Raw genomic sequence first — 22479 nt, 5'->3', positions numbered from 1 at the left:
GTGGTTTTTCCCTGGTATTTTCTTAGTCTGTCCAAAGCCCTGGGCTGCAAATGTGGCTTCTTGAGTCAGTGTTCTTTAGTTCCACATGTTGGAAAGATCTAGCATGTTGCAGTATTTTATGGTCAGCCTCACCGTGGTGTTTTGCTGTTACAGATGTGCTACTCCTCAAGCGGGCTAGCCCAGGACATGGGGCTGGCTGAGTTGATTTTTCATGATTTCTGCACACCATATACATTTCCTCTTTTAAGTATATTTTGCTGGAAGGAACAACTCAGGAATGTCTGGGGTGATAGTTCTAATGGAGTGTGCTCTCTAGGAATTGATTACAAGCAATTAAGAGGAATTGCATAACTCTTACAATGAACTTCAGGTCTCCACAGACTGAAAGTCTTTCTCAGTAGCTTGTGGCATGTGACATTTGCTTCTTATCTAACACTCTGGAGAATTCCAGCTCTATGTTTTATGAGATAGGGAGGCTGAAGAAAAGTCATGTTAGTTTTTGTAGGGCTGGGGATTGGACTCTGAGCTTTGTCTGTGCTAAACAAGCATTCTCCCACTGAGCTACACTGCCAGCTTCAAGGATGGCCTTTAGTGTAATGGTTTATAATGAAGAGTTACATAGTAATTACGAATCTGGAATGAGAAAAATAATCCCATCAAATGCTTGCCAAAGCCTTAGTGATACTAATTTAATTCTAGTTGCTCTCACTTCAAAGTGACAGCATAGGCTACATAAGCTCTTAGAGATAGGAAGATTACAGCATTGGGAATGCAGGTTCAAAATGCAAATTTAGGATGCTTTCTCTTTTATCTGTAGTCTCTCCTTTCACTTGTGACCCTTCAGCCTCAGCGGTATTTCTTCTTGTTGTCCTCAAGCATTTGTCACTCATTCCTACTTTTCTACCTTTGCTTAATTTAAACACAGGTGCTTAATTGAAATATAGATGAGTTGAGTAACAAATGAGCTAGGATAGCAGGATATATATATTTCCTATCCTTTTTAAAAATAGGTTTATTTTTATTGCTTTTATTTATGTATATATATGTGTGTGTCTGTGTGGGTGAATGGCCACATGTGTGTGTTGGTCACAGAGGCCAGAAGAGGGTATTGAATCCCTTGGAACTGTAGTTTGAGGCAATTGTGAGCCAGATGTGGGTGCTGGGAACCGAACTCTGTGAGAGCGGTCCATGCTCTTAAGCATTGTTTATTGTTCCATCATCTCCCAGCCCCAACTTTCCTTGTATTCTTGTCTCCTCTTCATACTCCTCATATTTAAGTGTTATTCATCCTTTGGGGTCTGAGTCTATGAAGATGCCTCAGGACCTCCAACTTGTTCTTCCTTTGTCTGAGCATACTTGCTCCTAAATTAAGGACCACATTATTTACTATTTATTCATTTCATACATGATGGCTTTTCTCCTAGGCTGGTTTATAGACTTGTAGAAATATGCCCACCACCATCTATACTTTACAAATTCATAGTATCTACTACAGAGAAGACCAAATGATCTCCAGCAAATCTTGAGTTATTAGCTGACCAAAAGTGAAATATGATTTTTCTTTCCCCTAGAAGTATTTCATACTCAAAAAGCCATCGTTTTATTATCTACTTCTCTAGAGGCAAGTTACAATTCTGGTAAAGGAAGATTACAAGTCACGGACCTCATTTCTTCAGGAGGAACTTCCACATCACTCAACTTGCTGACTAATCTTTGTGTTGGCTTCTCTACTCTGCAATTTCCTCATCTCTGAAAATGAGAAGTCATGGTTTTGGCCACTTGCCTTCTGTAGTTTTGTTAGGAAAGTGTGCATGTGGGGAAAGAGGTGCCGTTGCCGCTTATTCTCTGATTCTCTGTGTTTAAGAAGAAACTTTAGAATAGCTAACATATATGTTAGAAATGTCTGTGATTTCTGTTTCCATTAGTCAAGGCATTGAGAGAGAGAGAGACAGAGAGAGAGAGAAATAGACACACACACACACATGCGCGCACACACACACACACACACACACACACACACAGAGAGAGAGAGAGAGAGAGAGAGAGAGAGAGTGTGTCTGTCTGTCTGTCTGTCTGTCTGTCTGTCTGAGATTATGGGAATCTAATCCGCGATCTCAGGCACGATAAGCTAGCACTTTTCTAGTGAGCTACATTGCCACCCTATTATTTTCTTCTCTAAAACGTCTTTATAGTGTGAGTCCCAGCGAAATTCATTCTTAATGCTTTTATTTCCAAAGTAGGTGGTCAGGGGAACTTCATTTTTATCCTGTGACGTTTGGCTTGAACCAGGTGATAACTTAATTTTGTGCTAACATTTTTTTTTAATATATTGAAGTAAAGAATTCATACCTCTTGTGTTTGGGAGGTACTTTCATTCCAGTGGCAGGAGATCAGTGACTCTGAACTTTCCATGCACACCTGTGGTGTTCAATGACAGTAATTCCTAGGCTTGACTGGCCATGTGGTTTTCCTGCACTTTGTTGGATTGGATTCTCTATCAGTGTTGTGATGTTTTGTAGAGAACTGTCCAGATCAAAACCCTCGTCTCAGGAACTGGGATCCAGGACAAGATTCTGGAAAACACATTGTTATCAAGGAGGGAGATATGTTCCGCCTGACCTCAGATGCTACAGTGAATTCTATAGTCATTCAGAATGGAGGTAGGTAATAAATAACCCCTGTCTGTGGGAGACCCATGGATGCTCTGTAATGTGGGGGCCATCTGCTCTCCCTCATATAGAATATCTGTAGTAGATTTTGTTAAAAAAAAGAAAGACAAAAGACAAAGGGATGCCCAGTTTTTTCTCATTGCTGGGATTAGGTGTTATAGGACTGCCTTCAGACTGTTTATTTTGAATCAAAGCTCCAGAGGGTGTCCTTCACAATGGCAGGGGAGACATGGAGACTGGTGTGTCTTCCTCTGAGAATCTTGCATCTGGTCACATCATGGTACCAGGCAGGAAACAGCTGGCATTGGATCCAGGGGACCAATCACCCACATGAGCCACCTCTGGTGACCCACATCTGATAGCCAGAACACAGTTCCAAACGTTCAAGTAGTGTTGTTCCTTGCAGGACTGCTTGTATTTGGGGATGATAAAGATGGATCCAGAAATATTACCTTGAGGACTCATTACATCCTGATCCAGGATGGTGGGGCGCTTCATATTGGAGCAGAAAAATGCCGCTATAGATCCAAAGCAATGATTACCTTGTATGGCAAGTCAGATGAAGGTGAAAGTATGCCAACATTTGGCAAAAAGTTTATTGGCGTAGAGGCTGGTGGGACGCTGGAGTTACACGGGGCACGGAGGACATCATGGACCATGCTGGCAAGGACTCTGCATTCCTCAGGCTTGCCCTTTGGTTCCTATGCCTTTGAAAAGGACTTTTCCCGGGGCCTTAATGTGAGGGTCATTGACCAAGACACAGCCAGAGTTTTGGAATCTGAGAAGTTTGATACCCATGAGTACCACAATGAGAGCAGGAGACTGCAGGAATTTTTGAGAGCTCAGGATCCCGGCCGGATTGTAGCTATTGCCGTTGGAGATTCTGCAGTCAAGAGCCTGTTACAAGGAACAATCCAGATGATCCACGACCGGTTGGGAAGTAAGCTGATCCACGGGCTGGGCTACAGGTAGGTAGACCTTGTTCCTCTCTTTCCAGCTCTGTGGTAAAGTTTATAGCCTGTGAAAGCAGAGAAGGTGGGCAGAGACCCACAGACAGCTGCTGCTGATTTAGCTGGCAGCATGGTGTGTCTTTCCCCCCCCTTCTGTCCCCCCCTCCCCGGCCTTTGCTGTTGGTGCATCCAATTGGCTCTTGTTTGAACCATGGATTTAACTATTAGATGTGGTGCACAGAACAGTCTTGGCTTTGACTTATGAAGCCCTTTGTGAATTGTCTCTCAGTGTAGAAAGCACAGAGATGTGGTTCTGAAAGGCACTGGGCAGAGTGAAGGTAATTGCCTCTGAAGAGACTTCCTGTTACCATAACTTCTGAGCATAATGAAACTGAGGCTACTGAAGTCTAGGCTAATTGAGACAGCCGAGCAGCTGAGAGGTTAGAGCACAGTTCCATGAAAAGGCTGTCATAAAAGCCCTAAGGGGTATCATGCTTAGGGCCCTTGTGCTTTCTTTTTTTGGAATCTTTTGCATGTTAATTTGATTGGAATCCTTTACATGGTGTTTTGATTCCTGTTGCTTCATTGGCTCAGTTCTGTCCAATTCTGGCATAGGAGAGGCAGCCCAAAGTTGGAGCGCTAAGCTATTCATTCATACAGAAGTTATCTCTAATTCTCTAGAAGAGTCTACTCTTCACCCTTGATTTCCTAATACTGTCTGGAGGCTGACGGAAGTAACTGGTTCACCATTTAACTAAAGAAAAAAAAAAAAGAAAGAGAAAGAAAAACAAAAACCCAGAAGTTGTAATTCTGCTGAATGTTCTTAGGAACATTGGGAAATGTCTGCAGTGACAGAAGTGAGAGGGCCTCCAAACTGCATAGTGAAATGTGACACGCTTAGCTTTTCCTTTGGGCACAGTGTTAGCCACAGAAATTCTTGAAGATAATGTTAGTGATGGACAGAGGTCTATTATCATCCTGAATTGTTTCTTACTCACCTTTCTTATGAGATATCAAAACACAAGAAGGAAAAACCAACAGCCAACTGGCATGGGGAAATAATAGGCATGCTCCGGAGGCAAGATGCCTTAGGAATGCGAGGAGTGTGCTATATAGGTAGAAAGAATGGAGGCCTAGACACAGGACATTGAGAGCAAAGCCTCCGAGGGTTTACTCTGATAACACACAGATGGAGAAGTACTATAATAGGATGCAAAGCTTAATGATAGATTACAAGGCAATCCTTATGTAGTCACCACTCAGGCCAAGAAACAAAACTTTGCCAGCAGACCATGGCCCTCTTACCACCAGTGCTAAGCACTGTCATTCATTCCATCTCCAAAGATAAGCTTTCTCCTGAGTTAGGTTTAGGTTAGTTCCCCTTTGAGCTTCAGATAAATGATGGCAGACTAAATAGTTTGTGTCTGGTTATTTTTGCTTACCTCATGAGGGCTCTTCATATTGTCACATACAGGGCTGTCTTTTTTCACCACCCTTCCTTCCTTCCTTCCTTCCTTCCTTCCTTCCTTCCTTCCTTCCTTCCTTCCTTCCTTCCTTCCTTCCTTCCTTCCTTTCTATCCTAAGACAGGGTCTCACTGTGTAGCTCCAACTGTCCTGGAACTATATAGACCAGGCTGGCCTCAAAGTCACAGAGATCCACCCTCCTCTGCCTTCCAAGTTCTGGGATTAAAGGCCTGTGCCATTAAACCCAGCTTCCACTATTGTTTATTTCCTATTGAATGAATATACTAAAGTTTATTTACTGTGGATATCAGAATGACTTTCTAGCTTGTGTTTCTGTAACTATTCCTTTACCTAGCTACTGATATACCTGTGTACCCATTCCCGTAATGCATAGACCAAGGAGTAGAAACATTTTCTTGGCAATGTATTGTATTAGTCAGTTTTCATTAACTGTGACAAAATAAATATCCAAGACTGTTAACTTAGGAGGAAAGATTACTTTTGGCTCACAGTTTGAGAGATTTCAGTCCATGGTCACTTGACCCTGTGGCTTTAGGCCTGTGGTAAGGCAGAGAACATCACAATAGTAATGATAGTGGGTAAAGCTGCTAACCCCACGGTGCCTAGGATGTAGAGTGAGAAGAAGGACCCTGGGATGCCAGAAACCCAGTGACTTGTGTGTGTGCGTGTGTGTGTGTGTGTGTGTGTGTGTGTGTGTGTGTATGTGTCTGTCCGTCCATGTGTCCTTAGAGCCCTGAAGAGGCCGTCAGATCCTATGGAGCTAGATTGTGGGCTGCTTCCTATAGTGCAGGTCCTTAAGATTTAAGACTGGTGCTCCGGAAGGGCAGCTGGTGCTCTTAACTTCTCTGCAGCCCTTAGCCACTCCAACCCCTTTATCCCTGTCACCTCTTAGGGGTTCAGCTACTCTTTAGTATCCCCAGTGGCTAGAAACAATCCTTCAACACGTGGAGCTTTTAGGGAATATTGAAGATCCAAACCAGAGTGGGAGTTTTTGTTTTTGTTTTTTACTTTTTATTCTGCTCTTTTGCTCTTTTGGGGCCTGTCACCCAGCTCCCAAATAAATCACATGCAGAAGCTTATTCTTACTTATAAATGTCCGGCCTTAGCTTGGCTTATTTCTTGCCATGTTTCTTAACTTAAATTATCCAAACTACCTTTTGCCTCTGGCTCTTATCTTTATCCTATATACCTTTCTTTACTTCTTGCTCCATGGCTTGCTGTGTATCTGGGTCGCTGTCCCTGATGTCCTCCTTTCCTAGCTCCTGGATCTCTTCTTCCCAGATTTCTCCTATTTATTGCCTTTGCCTGCCAGCCCTGCCTATTCTCTCTCTTGCCTTGCTATTGGTTGTCCAGCTTCTTATGAGATCAATCAGGTGCTTTAGACAGGCAAAGTAGTAATAGCGTTACAGAGTTAAACAAATGCAACATAAAAGAATACAACACATCTTTGCATCATTAACCAAATGTTCCACAGCATAAATGAATGTAACACATCTTAAAATAATATTCCATAACACAGAGTACCTCCTGTGTGTCCTGATGCAGCAGTGGCAGCAGTGACAGCCTCCGTTCTTTATGCCATCATTGCTTCTGACCCTGTGTCACCATTGGCTGTAACTGTCTCGACTTTGCTTTCTAAATTCCCTTTAACATATCACCACTCATTAATGGAGAAGTTAGAATGGTGTTCAGAAGCCTTCCGTTGTATTGACATTGTCTCCAGTGTACACGAACAGGCACCCCTTTGGAAATCGTGTTCTAGTGCGTTGAAATTTCCCACGAATAGAGGAGCAAGTGGGAATGTTCTAGGGGTAATGCTAATAGAACAGAACATTGTTTCATAGTTGCTGAGGCAGTTCTGGTAAAGAAAGGGAGACTCTGACATTCTTCCTCTCTTCTCTACTGGGAGATAATAGTTGAGATACTCTTTGTTTGAGCCTTTCTGCTGTATTGAGGATATAAAAAGCTCTGCCTGGTTCTCAGACTCTAATCCTCACCAGGGCAGCTGCAGGACTTGAAGGCTGTGTGGGCTTGCTTTAGTGAACCTTTTCTCTGAATATCTGGCCATCTGTCTGGCATAGAATACATTTAGTAATTTTTTTCCCCTCAAAGTATGAAGTTCACATTTTTCTTTTCATGTTTTGAACCAGGAGGCTTGAGGCAAGTTTCCTGGCTTCTTAAGACAAGTTTCCTGGCTTTTGTTGCTATATTTTTTTCTTTGACTAACTTGGGACACGAGCTGGGGGGAGTCCATTAAGTATTTGTTATTTGTAGAAGTTGAATGGCATTTTAAAAACACATTGCTTTCTGCAGGTCATCATTTGTAAAACTGAAAATCTATAGGATAGCAATTCTGTGGCTTCAAGGATGTTTAGAAACTTCTAACTCAGTGATTCTCAACTGTGCCTAAATACACAGACATTAAAAACTGCTAACTCTTAGGGTGTCTTGACCAGGTTTTTAAAGGGTGGGACCCCAGTCAAAAGAATGGTAATTACTGTTGAAAACTGTGACCTCTAAATTAGAGGTGTGTGTGTGTGTGTGTGTGTGTGTGTGTGTGTGTGTGTGTGTGTGTGTGTGTGTGTAGGTCCTCTGACAACCTTATAGTGTCCCCCTCAATCACTTTCTACCTCATATAGTAGGATAGGACCTTCCTTCCACTGAACCTGGAGCTCACAGATTTGCCTAGTCAGTAAGCTATAGTGATCTACCCATGTCTACCTCAGTAACAGATTGGTGCCACTGGACCCTGCCTTTTATTAGGTGCTAATCTGAACTTAGGTCTTTATGCTTGTCCATCAGGTTCTCTACTGACCGAACCCTCTCCCTAGACCCTAAGGGTTCTCAGAGTGTGGTTAGGAGCATCATTTAGCATCGCTGAGAAATTTGCTAGATTTGCAGATTCTTTGATCCCCCCATTCTCAGCCTGTGGTGGCAGGAGAATGGGGCAGTGATCCTATTTATCCATTCTCCCTCAAGTCAATCTAATGCTAAGGCTTGAGAACCACTGCTCAAGTCATTGTTGAGTTGATCTACCTGAACATTCAGGTACCCAGACCCCACAGTATTAACTTTGAAAGCTTCCGGGCCATGAATCCTCTCCCTGGTGATATCCTGGAAGCAAGCCAACAAAAATAAAACAAACCAAGAAGCCAGGTGTGACGGCAGTCTCAGCACTTTGGTCATGGAGGCAAGAGGGTCAATAATTAAGATCGTTCTTTCAGCTGTGCAATTCAGTGCCAGCCTAGGTTACTCAAGACCCTGACTCAGGAACAAAACAACCACCAAACACTGCAAAAGAGCAGATGGCAGTCTTTTTAGGAGATAGCAGGGGATTTATGTCTAGAATGACACATGTTCCTGTGTGTGTCCAGGAAGGAAGTCCATGATTAGCTGATGCCATAGTCATCAGTGTTTCACCTGTAAGAGCTGGAAAAACAAGTTTTTGAAAATCAGGTGCATTTGCTTCTGTGACATCAGTTACCTCAGCAAAAACCTAGAAACTGCAGCCTCAAGGGAAACGTAAGAAATGAGGTACAGATGTTGAAAATCAGTCTCCCACCATATCCATGTCTAGGACTTGGGCCATTTCTGTGACAAATAACCAGATATGCTTGCTGTTCTCCTGCTAGGCAAGCTTGGGCTTTAGTTGGTGTCATTGATGGTGGAAGTTCTTCCTGCAACGAATCTGTGAGAAACTATGAAAACCACAGCACTGGTGGGAAGGCCTTGGCTCAAGGAGAATTCTACACCTTGGATGGTCAGAAGTTCTCCGTGACAGCCTATAGTGAATGGATTGAAGGTAAGCAAAGGTGGTTTAAACTCTGTGAGACACAGGTAAGGACTGTGACAGATAACTGTAGGGCATTACTGTGTTCAAACATCAGTCAGTCTTGGCAGATTTGACAGCTAGTTAGAGTTGGAGCTAATTTTCCTACTAAACTTAAATCTTGTAAATTCAAGAAGTCTGGACTAGCTACTGATCTATTTTAGTTTAGGCAACCCTCTTTGGACTGTGTTCTGGATCCTGAGTCATAGTATCTAATTAAGTAGTGTGATAGTTGACTTTGGTTGTCAGCTTGATGATTTCTGCAGACACCTGTCTTCTGGGCATGTGGGTGGATGAGGTTTATTGAGGTGGGAAGATCTACCCACTGCGGGTGGCACCATTCCTTGCCCAGGGTTCGTCCCTTCTTTAAGTGGGTGAACACAGTGTGACCAGCTGCTTCAAGCTCCTACTGCCTTGAGTTCCCTACCATGATGGAGTGTCCCTTCAAACTGTGAGGGAAACAAACCCTTTTTTTTTTTACATTGCTCTCATCAGCAACAGAAAAGTAATTAAGACAACTAATAGAATACATTTAAAAAAACATAAATGAAATGTTAAAAAAACCAAATAAATGGAATCTCTGAGATGTGACAAGAACTTTTCACATATTGCTTCTAAGCAAGTGGCTTTGGACAGGAAGTGGTATCTACGATGGGGGGAGAAGCTGGACCAAGCCCTGCTTCGGGCCTCCATAGTGGTTTCAGGCACAGGTGGTAAGCCCAGCCCTAGCATGAGTTTGGTCCTGTATGTGTTCAACAGTTCTGTCTACAGGAAAGTTCCAGGCTGGAGGAGACTACACCAAGGGTTGAGTCAGCTTTTCCTGTGTAGGGACCTTAATTTCCACGTCACCTTGGCTGCTCATTTCTGGAAGTGGGAACTCCTACCATCTGCCATGGGCTGACGTCCTCAGTGACCCCTGCTTTCTGGAAGGGTGGAAATTCTCTGGAGGAAGCGGGACACTGAACTCACTTCCTTTTTGTGCCTGCAAGAGGTTATTGTAGGCAGAATTTTCTCCTCAGCCTAGAAAAAAGTGAGAAATTATCAAACACTAAGGTGTTCCCAAGTCTTTTCTGACTTTTTTAAAAGAGAAATCTAATGACTATTCAAATCAAAATTTAGTATCATATCTTGGAAATAAATACTGGAATTTAATGTGAAACTTTTTATGGAGTATTTTATTTTAATGAAACCTTAAATTTAGAATAATGATTTGTGGTAGGATTTCTGATGATCTTTGTTCTAAGTTCCTATTTCCATTTTTGGAAGGATATGCTATATGAAATGAAAATGTTTGCGAATGAACATTTTTTGTTTATTTGTAACATTTTCATTTGTAAACAAAATATGTTTTAAATAAAAATCTATGATAATTGCTGGAATTTTTTATCTTAGTAAATACGAATTCAAGAAAAATACTGAGAATGTACCCAAAATTTGCTCGAATGTATATTTGTGTTTGCATATATGCATACACACATGTACTTTGCAGAAAATACATATGCAGGGCAGATTAGTTCCCAGTGACAGACTTCATGCCTTGTCCTGGTTAGGTTGTATCTGGACAATTGACCAAGACTGTGAGACCATTCATGCTGTTCTTGTTCCTTGTCCAAATTTCCTGTCTTTTTATTCTCCCAACTCAAGTAAACATATTCTTTAGTTCATTAGAGTAAGCATCATCTTGCTAGTTAAGATAAGGCAATGCTGGAGAAGCATTTTTTGAACACAAATCTTTGAGGAAGAGGAGGAGTTTTCTCATCTATTGATTTTGTAAAGTAGCTGTCTTTTATTCTATCCACATTTCCCTCAAGCTTTTTGCTCATGACATTTTTTAAAATCACAGATATTGTAGAGTAAACACTTCAGCACTGTACTGAATGCAACAAACCGAAGTATAAGTTAGAGAGATTTGGAGATACTACTTGTTTTAATCATTTTTTTATTGTTATGATAAACTGTCATGACCAAAGCAACTTACAAATGTAAAGCATTTACTTTGGAGCTTACAGTTTCAGAGGGTTAGAGTCCATGACTGTCATGGTGGAGCAGTAGGTGAGAGTTCACACCTTAAGACAGCCATGAGGCCGAGAGAGAGCCAACTGGTAATGACATGGGCTTTTGAAATCTCAAAACCCGTGACTACCTCCTTCACTCCTCATTCTTCTCAGACAGTTCCTCCAGTTGGAAGCCAGGTATTCAGATACATGAGCACATAGGTCATTGTCACTCAAATTTCCATACCACCTGTTAGTAATCAGAAGTTTCCATCATTTACATTATATCATTCTCCAAAGGCGCTAAGCTGGACAGGTCACAATCATGTACTTGTAGGTGACAGTATATCACAGTCCATAATTATCCATTTGGCAGACATCAGTGACCTGTACTGTGAAGAAGACGAAGAGTAGTGAATACACAAGGGGTTTTGCCCTGCTGCCTTCACTGATGCCCCTTGCAAGGATGAGGAAGGTATAAATACTGCCAATGCTTGCCCAGGCCCAGAGCAGAGGGTACTTTTGGCAAGGATGTTCAGAAGTCTTTAAAGACTCCCTGTCATTTCACTTTGAGGTGCTAGGGAACCAAATCCATGCACAGTTTGTGGTGTTCTACTCAATAAGCTTCTTCCCCAGCAATTTCCCAACATAACGGGTAGATAGCAATTTGTTTGGTGAAGAAGAGTAGAAACCCATCCTAGTCAAAGAATGCAGAGTATGTTTGCCCTTCCACTGTGTAGAAACTAGAGAAGGTGGCATCCATGCGGAGGCCAGCCTTTACTGACTTTGGTTCCTTGACCTTGGACCTTACAGTCTCTAGAACTGGGAAAAATAGATTTCATTGTTTATACATTTTAAAAAGAAATGACTAAAGCAGGCACAAAGCACAGAAATGAGGCATGTTTTGCAATGTACTTTCATTCCTAGCACAAAGATGGTCTGTGTACTAATGTCCTGTCGCTTCTGATGACTTGAACCAAATAAAGCCACCAGACATTTATTCCAGACCTCTTCTGTGTCTAGCCACTTCTGTTGAAGTGTTCCCGGTACATGTGAATATTTTGGGGGATGACAGTATTATAGTTCTTGTACTGAGATGAAATAAGCGCAGAATGTCAGCACTGAGAATCTTCAGACTAATTTTGAAGAATAGTTTACTGATTTAACAATTTGTACATGGTCATTGGTGTATGGACTCTCTTCCTTTGGGGGCCAGAATCCAGATTTTCTTGTGTTTTTATCATTTAGAGACAAATGATTAGCACATGGTTAGCATTATGGAAAAAAATGGCCACATTGTACTTACTTTGGTTTTTGTTTTGTAACTCAGGAACACATACTTGTTTACAAAAACATTTCTCTTGATGCCTGTTTTTTTTTGTTTGTTTGTTTTTTGTTTTTTGTTTAGGAATCTCTCTTTCAGGTTTCCGGGTAGAGATTGCAGATGGAGCAAAGCTTCACCTATTGGATGATGTTGGTAGCTGGGAAGCCGGAGACCGAATTGTGGTTGCCAGCACCGACTATTCCATGTACCAAGCAGAGGAGTTCACTCTTCTCCCATGCCCTGAGTGCAGCCGTTTTCAGGTCAAAGTTAAAGGTACTGGACTCCTCACTTTACTTTGGAAACATGCTCTTTTCTTGGCCTTTGATTACTACAATCCTTTCTCCTGACCACTCCCATATCATCGTGGACACTGATCTTAGAGGTGACACACCGCCATATCATCATGAACCCTGATCTTAGTGGTGAGTGCACTGAACGATAGAGTCCAGAGGGTGGTGAACAGAATGCTACCATTACAGGCAGTGTTTCCACTACTGGTGAGACCTAGCAGGTAATCAGTGCTCCTTATTAAAGGAAAAAGATGACGATTGGCAAATCAGTTTTCTAAAGTCCATTCTAGTTTCTTACTTTTTTTTTATTGTCAGATAATAAACCTGCCCAACAACTAATTAATTTTTTAAATATCAGTCTTTCTTTTGTTATTATTACTATCATCACTATTACTATTTTGGTTTTTTCAAGACATGGTTTTTCTGTGTAGTCCTGACTATCCTGGAAGACTATAACTGTCACTTTGTAGACTAGACTGGCCTCCAAGTCAGAGAACCTCCTGTCTCTGTCTCCTGAATGATGGGATTAAAGGCATGTACCACCACTGCTGGTGTTTAATATTTCTTAAGGAAAGAAAGACTTTTTTTGAATTCCTACTTTCTTAACTAAGAAAGAAAGGAGATCTTTAGTTTATATTTAAAATAGAACCAAATAAGGTAATTTGATGAGGCTTTATCTCCTGCCGTAACTGTGAGGAATATGGTTTTTGGACGAGAGCAGTTCAAAGCGAGATTCTTACTGTGAGCTGTGAGTGGAGAGAATGGCTACCGTCTTCCAGGTTCCTCCTCTCGTCTCCACTTGCAGGTCCTGCCCAAAGCGCCTTGGTACTCGCTTCCCTTGTGGGCTTTAGTGCTTTTTCTTTCACATTGCTTTCTTGTTTCTGTACTCAGCGATTGTATTGTGATGCCACAAAGCAGAAGCTGCAGACAGCCTTCAAGGCTTGTTTTTGAATAAAGAGCATTGAAGTTTGAAATTTTTGTGCTTTAATAAAAGAAGTAGTAGAATGTTAAGTAGAGTTCTTAGCTTAGAGTTGGCATTTTTCCCCCTTAGTGTTTTGTTCAGTTTTCTCCTTTTCCTTATTTTGTTAATACTGGGCACACAGGAAAAGGAAAAAAGGAAACTCCCAAGTTACAATGATACCATCCATCATTACTATCTGTGGAAAGTCCCACACTCCTTTCTGAGTTTAATAGAAAAACATCAGATGGAGAAAGTAAACTTCTTTGAAATTGCTTGTAAACTTCCAGGAAAGGTAACTATTTAAAAGATAGCAGGGGGAAAACAAGATGACATTCTCTATTGGCTGGAATGCAGACGCTAATCACTTAGTTTGAAGTAGAAGCACAATGTGATATTCCATAACAAGAAAATTTCCTTCTAAGGGTCCCTGGCATTTGGTTCTTCATATGTCTGTCGGGTGGCTGCAGAATGAGTGCAAGAACTAGGGAGAAAGTGTCAGGCTGTTCCCATGTCTTTGTTGCTAACTATGGAAGGACTGAGCCACAAAGGGTAGAGCAAACCCTATGACTGTCTGGGGCTGAGAGCAGCAGCAGGAGTTCTGGCTTTGGGTGGGCAGTTGGACTGACAGTCTTGAAGATCCCGCTTCTGGGAGTCTGTCATCCCCAGGTGTTTTAGATAATGTCTTGAGATTGTCAAATGATGGAGAATGCTTTTCTGGATGGTTTCTCATTTTTTTTCTTTGTTCTGACATTGTCCTTCCTTCATCCACATCACCAGAGACCCCCCAGTACCTGCATGTTGGTGAGATCATAGACGGGATAGACATGAGAGCAGAGGTTGGAATTCTCACCCGGAATATTGTGATCCAAGGAGAAATGGAGGACTCATGCTATGCTGATAATCAATGCCAGTTCTTCGATTATGACACCTTTGGAGGACATGTGATGGTGGGTGGAAGGATTTGATGAGTTCCTTGAAACCTAGTAGCTAAGTACTAAGAAATTTTTAAGTTGCTAAGGAACTTTTGGTGGAATTAGGTAGGGTGTGTGTGTTGTGTGGGGGGGGGTGTTATTCATATATATGGATATTAAAAAGACAGTGTAATTATTTTTTAAATATTAGAAAATGTTTAAAAACAAAACCTAAAAGAGAGCAAGGTGTGATTGTGTGCACCTGTAATCCCAGACTTGGGAGACTGAACCAGGAGCATCAAGGAGTTCAAGGCTAGCTTTAGCTATGATATTGGGCTAGACTGTGTGAGACCTCCCCCCCCCCCCCACACACATAAATAAGAAAAAAGTTGTGCCTTTATATAGCCTGGACTGTCATAGTTCATCCATTAAGAATTATTAACTATACATCAGGAAGAACCCAGTCACACAAAGTTCACCATGAAGACCTTGATATCCATGCCTGCAATTTCTCAGAATTTCTTGGCTTTTTAAGAATCTGATATTACTAAAGGTCAGCAGTACTAATATATACAATCAAAATATGGTTCTATAAAAATTATTGTGTGCAGATTTTCATTATGGAGAAAAACAAGCAGTTACCATATGGTGACAGTATTCTATGTGCCCAGTTACTGGGTCTCATCCACATTTGACTATGAGTGTCTGAGCTCTTTTTCTGTGTTGGGCCACCTTTAGCTTTGCTCCTGGATCTCTGGCTTCAGAAATGCCTGTGCTTGAAGATATTGAGAATGCTCTAACTTTGCATCACAAGGGAGTGTTTTATTTTTTCCCTTAGTGGAAAGTTAGAAAGTTAGTTCCAAAGTTAGGATGTTGATCTTTTTCACAATGGAGGATGGTCTGTGGTTATAGTCTTCTTAATTCAGCACTGGTTTTGGCATGTTGTAGCCTTGTGTCAACTGTTGAGTCTTCCGTGTATTTGAACAAAATACCCAAGCAGATGTAAGTGGTGTGCACTTGTCATTCCCAAGGCTTGCTATGCTGAGGTAGGAGGATCCATGTAAGGATAATGATGAGGCCAGCCTGTGCTACATGTTGAGTACTAGGCCAGACAGGGTTGCAAAGCAATGCCTTGTCTGAGGAATGAAACAAAACAAACCCAACTCTACCCTACAACTCCCTATCCTGCCTTGTCCCAGAGCCCACCCCCAGAACACAGTTTGTGATTTTCCTGGTTTCATTTTTCCTTATTTCTGATTAGAAGTTAGTTCCATGGCTCCAGTAGTAAACAGTATTTACTACTGTTTCCCCCTTTCACAGTATTGGGAATCAAACTGGGGGTCTCACACAAGGCAATCAAACCCTGCTACTGAGCTACATCTCTAGCCTCCAAAGTGCTGTGTTATTAATGAGGATCTGGTAAAACACAAAAGGAAAAGAAATGTTCTTATCTTATTGGTGTGTGTATGTTTGTGTGGGGTGCAGGTACGTGTGTGTGTGTGTGTGTGTGTGTGTGTGTGTGTGTGTGTTTTGCATGTTTATGGAGGCCAGAAGTCATCCTTGAGGGGTTTCCACCTTGATTTTGAGACAGAGTCTCATTGGGACCTAGGACTTACCAATTAGGCTAGACTGGCTGGCCAGTGAGCCCCATGAATCTATGTATGTCTGCCTCTCCAGTACTGGAATCACAAACATTTACGTCCCTTCCTTAGCTCTTTACATGGGGCTGGAGACTGTACTCAAGCCCTTACATTTGCATAGCAAACATTCTACTAGCTGATCTATCTCAAAGCCCCAAAATGTTGTAAGATGTTTCCTCCATAGACATCTTCCATTTAAACAATACGTGTGCATACTTGTTGCCTCTTTCCTGTCTTGAAAACTTGATTTGGAATACTTTGCCTTATAGATAGAGAAGAATTTTACTGCAGTCCATCTTTCTTATGTGGAACTGAAACACATGGGCCAGCAGCACCTGGGACGCTATCCTGTGCATTTTCATCTGTGTGGAGACGTGGATTCTAAAGGAGGGTACAGCCAGCCAGCGTCTGTGGTTGGCCTGTCTATTCATCATAGTTTTTCAAGGTGCATCACTGTGCATGGGACCAATGGCTTGCTAGTAAGTAGCCTCACATTGTGCTGACATGCAACTGTTGTTATTGAAACATTAGCTCTCCTTGATTCTCATGACTCCTCCATCTTACACAAGTAAACTGTCTGACCACATGCTGTGCTTTAACCTGATTTTATTGAAGATTTTGGGTTTTCATCCGTAGAAGCCTAGTCTTTTTAAAAATCACCTACATTGTCTAATATGACCGCTTCATGGATGCCCCAAACAGTCTTGTGTCCAGTGACATTCTGCACCTACATTTCTGCAGATCAAAGACACCATTGGATTCGATGCACTAGGTCATTGCTTCTTTTTGGAAGATGGTGTTGAACAGAGAAATATTTTGTTTCACAACCTGGGGCTTCTTACCAAGCCAGGAACTCTCCTCCCCACGGACAGGAACAGTTCCATGTGTACCATCATGCGTGACGGGGTGTTTGGAAACTACGTTCCTGTGCCTACCACAGACTGTATGTGAGTAATTAGTGGACTGGGAGTTGTGTGGTGGTCAAGGCCTTTGACTTTTGGGGAAGCTGTTACTGGGGAAATTTTAGTGGATAGGGTTTTTGTGAAGAATGTTTCAATCACTGTCAACAATGCCTTGCAGGGCTGTTTCAACTTTCTGGATTGCCCATCCCAACAACCATCTGATCAATAATGCAGCTGCAGGCTCCCAGGTAAATGACACTTTTTTGGGTGTCTTCATCCTTGTGACTGTTCTGGCTTGTATGGGTGGGGCCTTTGTGATGAAAATCATGATACTGTTTTCTGGTCCTGTTTGTCTAATTGAGAGTGAGCTAACTGAGGTTGTTCTTTAATTTTCTAAATCCTTGCCAGTTAGGAGCTTCTGTCTAGAGAAGGTGACAAATGAAAGAGCAGAGGTGAGCTGTTCTTCAGGAGTGTAGCCTCTCCACGATGGATTGGTAGTGCACTATATGTGATCTTTCTGGTTTCCAACTCTAGTGCTTATGAAAAAAGAAAGCTTTTCCATGTCCTTAGGGGAATGAGTCAGTGTGTAGAATAATAATGTGTCATTCTGGCCAAGGAACACATCTTTTTGGTAAGTACAGGGGTTAGTTACATTTACGGACATCTTGATAAGGCAGCTGAAACCTCAGCTACAATTTGTTTAAGTCAGACAAATAGGCACATATACACACAAGAGAACAATTTCTTCCTTCCTTCCTTCCCTTCCTTCCTTCCTTCCTTCCATCCTCCCTTCCTCCGTCTCTCTCTCTTTCTGTCTTTCGAAACAATCTTATTTTACATATCAACCCCCCCTTCCCTCTCCCTTTCATCCCCTCATGCCCCCTACTCTCCCCCTTAACTCGTCCCCCCCACCCACTCCCCAAGGATAGTGAGGCCTTCCATGGGGGATCATCAAAGTCTGTCACATCATTTGGGGGGGGCTAGGCCCTTCTCTGTGTATGTGGGCTGAAATATTATCAGGTAGTATGGGAATGGGCTCTCAAAGTCCATTTGTGCACTAGGGATAAATACTGGTTCTACTGTTAGAGGTCCCATAGGATGCCTGGGCTTCCTAACTAGAACCCACATTCAGAGGACTTGATTCGATTCAATGTTGGTTCCCTAGCTTTATGACTGGGGTTGCTGTGCTCTCACTAGATCAGGTCAGCTGTTTCTGTAGTTTTCTCCAATACTGTCTTGACTGCTTTGCTCCTCCCTTCTCCCTCTCCACAACTGGATTCCAGGGGTATGGCTCAGTGCTTAACTGTGGGTGCCTGCTTCTACTTCCATCAGCTACTGGATGAAGGCTCTAGGATGGCAATTAAGGTAGTCATCAATCTCATTATAGGGGAAGGGATCAAAGGTGGCCTCTCCACTACTGCCTAGGTTCTTAGTTGGGGTTGTCTTTGTGGATCTCTGAACATTTCCCTAGTACCAGATTTGTCTTTAGACCTATTCTGGTTCCCTCTAGTAAGATATTGCTTTTCTTGCTCTCTGTTTCTCCCCTGACTCAGACTTCCTGATCCCTCTTGTTCTCCTCCCTGCTCCTCTTCTCCCCTTCTCTTTTTCCTCTACCACCCCATCCCCCATCCCCCCACCCCCTCACCCGTGCTCCCAATTTGCTCTGGAGTTCTTATCCCTTTTTCCTTCTTCAGGGGACCATGTATTTCTCTCTTAGGGTCCTCCTTGTTTCCTAGTTTCTCTGGTGGTGTCGATTGTAGGCTTGTAGTCCTTTGCTCTATGTCTAATATCTATATATGAGTAAGTACATACCATGCTTGGTATTGGCACAAAAATAGACAGGTAGATCAATGGAATTGAATTGAAGATTCGTATATTAACACACACACTTACGAACACCTGATTTTTGACAAAGAAGCTAAAACTACACAATGGAAAAAAAAGTGTCTTCAACAAATGGTGCTGGCATAACTGGATGCTGACATGTAGATCCTTATCTATCACCATGCATAAAACTTAAGTCCAAATGGATCAAAGACCTCAACATCAATCCAGCCACACTGAACCTCTTAGAAGAGAAAGTGGGAGGTACCCTCGAATGAATTGGTACAGGAGATTACTTCATGAATATAACTCCACTAGCACAGACACTGAGATCGACAATTAATAAATGGGATCTCCTGAAATTGAGAAGCTTCTGTAAGGCAAAGGACACAGTCAACAAGTCAAAACTGCAGCCCACAGATTGGGAAAAGATCTTCACCAACCCCACATCTAACCGAGGGCTGATTTCCAAAATATACAAAAAGAACTCAAGAAGCTAGTGACCAAAACACCAAACAATCCAATTAAAAAGTGGGGCACAGAAATAGAGAATTCTCAATAGTGAAATGTGAAATTACTGAAAGATACATAAGATAGTGCTCAACATCCTTAGTAATCGGGGGAATGCAAATGAAAACAACTCTGAGATACCATCTTACACTGGCCAGAATGGTTGCAATCAAAAACATCAATGATAGTCTATGCTGGAGAGGATGTGGAGAAAGGGGAACACTCCTACATTGCTGGTGGGAGTGCAAACTTGTGTGGCCACTTTGGAAATCAGTATGGCGGTTTCTCAGGAAAATGGCAATTAGTCTACCACAAGATCCAGCAATTCCACTCTTGGGAATATACCCAAACAATGCACGTTCATACAACAAGGACATATGTTCAACTATGTTCATAAGCAGCATTGTTTATAATAGCCAGAACCTGGAAGCAACCGAGATGCTCCTCAACCGAAGAATGTATGAAGAAAATGTGGTACATTTACACAATGGAGTATTACTCAGTGGGAAAAAAACATTAAAATCTTGAAATTTGCAGGCAAATGGATGGAACTGGGAGAAACCATCCTGAGTAAGGTTACCCAGTCACAGGAAGAGAACAATTTCTAAGAGAAAAAAAACATTATTTTTAAATGGTAGAAATTGTCCCATGGATAAACATGGGGTAATTTATCCTCATAGTTGAGTGTAGTTCAAAATTACTGACTAATATAGATGAACTTTTAATGAAACTATCAAGACTGTAACTGGGCTGAAAATTACAGTGTAGGTGTGTGAACATCCAGTATCATGTAAATTTCCATATGTACACATCACAGTTGTTCAACATGTTATAAAGGACAGAATGTGGGCCATCATTTCTGAGTTGTGTGTAAGAGGGGAGCTGAAGAGAGTGTTTCCTTGAGCAAACCGGGGTGGAGGCATCGAGGTGTAACCGATGAGCCTGTGTCTGAGATTACTCTTAAAACATGAAATGTAACTTGAAGGACTCTGACATTTGAGGACTGTCTTTTGACCGGGCAGACACTGGACATTTGATGATGTCATATTTCCATTCATTCATTCTCCATCGAGTATCTGAGGCACCTGTGTGGGTTTGTGCTCAGCACTTCTTACTGGAAAGTTAGGGTAGAGAGGCAAGCCTGCACCCGTGCCTGCTTTAAGTCAGCAGTCAGAGCTCTGCTTCCTCTTAGCTCTGCCAGAAGCTAGGACTGCAGAGGAGAGCCATTGCAAATAGCTCAGAAAAGCCTTGGGCAAGGCAGTGAAATGCCTCCCGATCTTGGGCCGTGTCTCAGGCATGTTTTTCCGGTCATTCCTGATTTTTTTCTTTTCTCTCTGGAAAAAATGCTTCAGTAAAGATAGCATTTGCCAGGGCCTTCTTCTCCCAAAGTGGGCAAAACTCTTTCATTACACTGACCCATTGCCTTTTGAAAGCTGCTGTCACCTGTTTAGACATGACAGTGCCTAGCAGCAAGCAGCTGCTGTATGCCTGTGCAGTCCCTGTCCCCCAAGTCCATGGCATCTTGGGAGGGCTGGCTTTGCCCTCTGCTTGCAGGGGTGTGGTCCCAAGCCTTTTCTCCAGCCCCGTTATGTTTTCTTCTCCTGTCTGAAATGCATCCAATATGTTGAGGTGGCCAACGGTTTTTACAGAATAGTTGGTTTTCTTAAGACCCATTTGTCAACTTTGATCATGGAAAAATGTTGACATTACAGTCATTTGGGTATGTAGGTTTGTAAACTCTCCACACTCCTCCAACTAACAGGATACTACATATGTCATATTTTAATTATCTTTTTTCCTCTATTAGATTGTGAATTACTTGAAAGTAGTTGTACTACAGATAAGCATGTAGTGAACACTAAATAAATACATGCTGAATTTGAACCAATATCTTTTTTATGCTATATGTTTAAGTTTTGAAAAGCTGCTTTATCAACGTTCCATAGTGTGAATTTATCCTTCAGTTTGGGTTAATTATTAATTCATTCCTAAAATAGAAAAGGTGGGAATAGAGTTAATAAGAACTTTGATTTCTGTTTCCATGTTTCACTTTCTGTCAGAAACTTTTAAGCTGTTCTACTGTTAGGGCCAGTAGTCCTCCAGTAAAACAGACAGGGTCCACACTGAGAGACAGCACCCTGATTCATACATGTGGCGTTTTCTCCCCCACGCTGGCACAAACTTGCCTGAGAACAGGAAGGGCATTGGAGTTGTTTGAAAGAAGCCAGTGAGCTCTGTCTGCCAGCAGACAGTTGTTTAATAGGCATGACTCATCTATTGATCAGGTTTGGAGGTAAACACGAGAAACCACATTGCTTAAAGGCTGTGTTGTCCTGGTCATGCAGAAGGCAGGCAGGGCTCTCCATCTGCATACCATTTTAGACATACAATCATGGGAAAGCTGGATTTGGGTATTTGCCAACTATGTCTTTTGTCCAATCCTGCAAGCAAAATTGTATTTGCTCTGAAAAATAACCAGATATAACTGTTTGCGGGGGGGGGGGAATGCTGTATAATGTGGGCAACTTTTTGCACACAATTTGGAACTTAAAACAATGGAAAACATTTGTTACAGGGTGTTTTATGAGGGCATTTCACATGGTGGCTTTAGAAAAACCGAGGCTTTATATGCATGAAAAGACAATATTGTATATTTTCTCTCTTATTCAGAATCTTGCTATAATACAAATATTTGTATATGTGACATTAAAGGAGGGGTCAGGAGAAGGGAGTCTATAATGAGATGAGGGAAGGGGGGACAAGGGGGACAAGGAAGGGAAGCAAGGAGGAAAGATAAATACCACACATTTTCTTCATAGAGAGAATCTGGATTGTACATATGTGTCACCATCATAACTCAAAAATCTTGGCCCTCCAGTTGGCCCTTACAAGAAGTAAATGTTCAGTTGTTAGGGACTGGAACCCTATCTCAGGTAAAACAGAGCACGAGATGGGTGGAGTGTATAGGGCCTGAAGGACAAAGAGGAAGATTGAGGCCTTATGTCGCAGATATTGCTATGAATCTCTGGGGTCATGATCGTACCCGTGAACACAACCACATGGGAGTGGTTAGTGCTATGGATATGTAAAATCTCTCCTTACACATGTGTGTGTGTGCATTTGTGTGTATATCATATCCCAAGTAGAGGGAACTGTTTGTGGGGGAAAACAGGGAAGAGAGAGAGAGCTT

At 42.0% G+C, this 22479-nt stretch overlaps 1 protein-coding gene across 3 annotated transcripts in view; it reads left to right on the top strand.

Moving 5' to 3' along the window:
- Positions 1–22479, top strand: part of Cemip2 (cell migration inducing hyaluronidase 2) — a 79854-nt gene that overhangs the window by 17510 nt on the left and 39865 nt on the right. For all 3 annotated transcript variants that reach the window (XM_021225385.2, XM_021225383.2, XM_005063765.4), the window contains 8 exons: positions 2520–2660; positions 3076–3637; positions 8737–8906; positions 12336–12524; positions 14280–14449; positions 16323–16532; positions 16795–17000; positions 17134–17203. In XM_021225385.2, coding sequence (XP_021081044.1) covers positions 2520–2660; positions 3076–3637; positions 8737–8906; positions 12336–12524; positions 14280–14449; positions 16323–16532; positions 16795–17000; positions 17134–17203 — 1718 coding nt within the window. The remainder of the gene's footprint in view (positions 1–2519; positions 2661–3075; positions 3638–8736; positions 8907–12335; positions 12525–14279; positions 14450–16322; positions 16533–16794; positions 17001–17133; positions 17204–22479) is intronic.

The sequence above is a fragment of the Mesocricetus auratus genome, unplaced genomic scaffold (genome assembly GCF_017639785.1).
Source record: "Mesocricetus auratus isolate SY011 unplaced genomic scaffold, BCM_Maur_2.0 Super-Scaffold_4256, whole genome shotgun sequence".
In the NCBI taxonomy this organism is placed as follows: Eukaryota; Metazoa; Chordata; class Mammalia; order Rodentia; family Cricetidae; genus Mesocricetus; species Mesocricetus auratus.
Note: the sequence above shows the minus strand (reverse complement) of the source record. Positions and strands in the feature narration are given on the sequence as shown.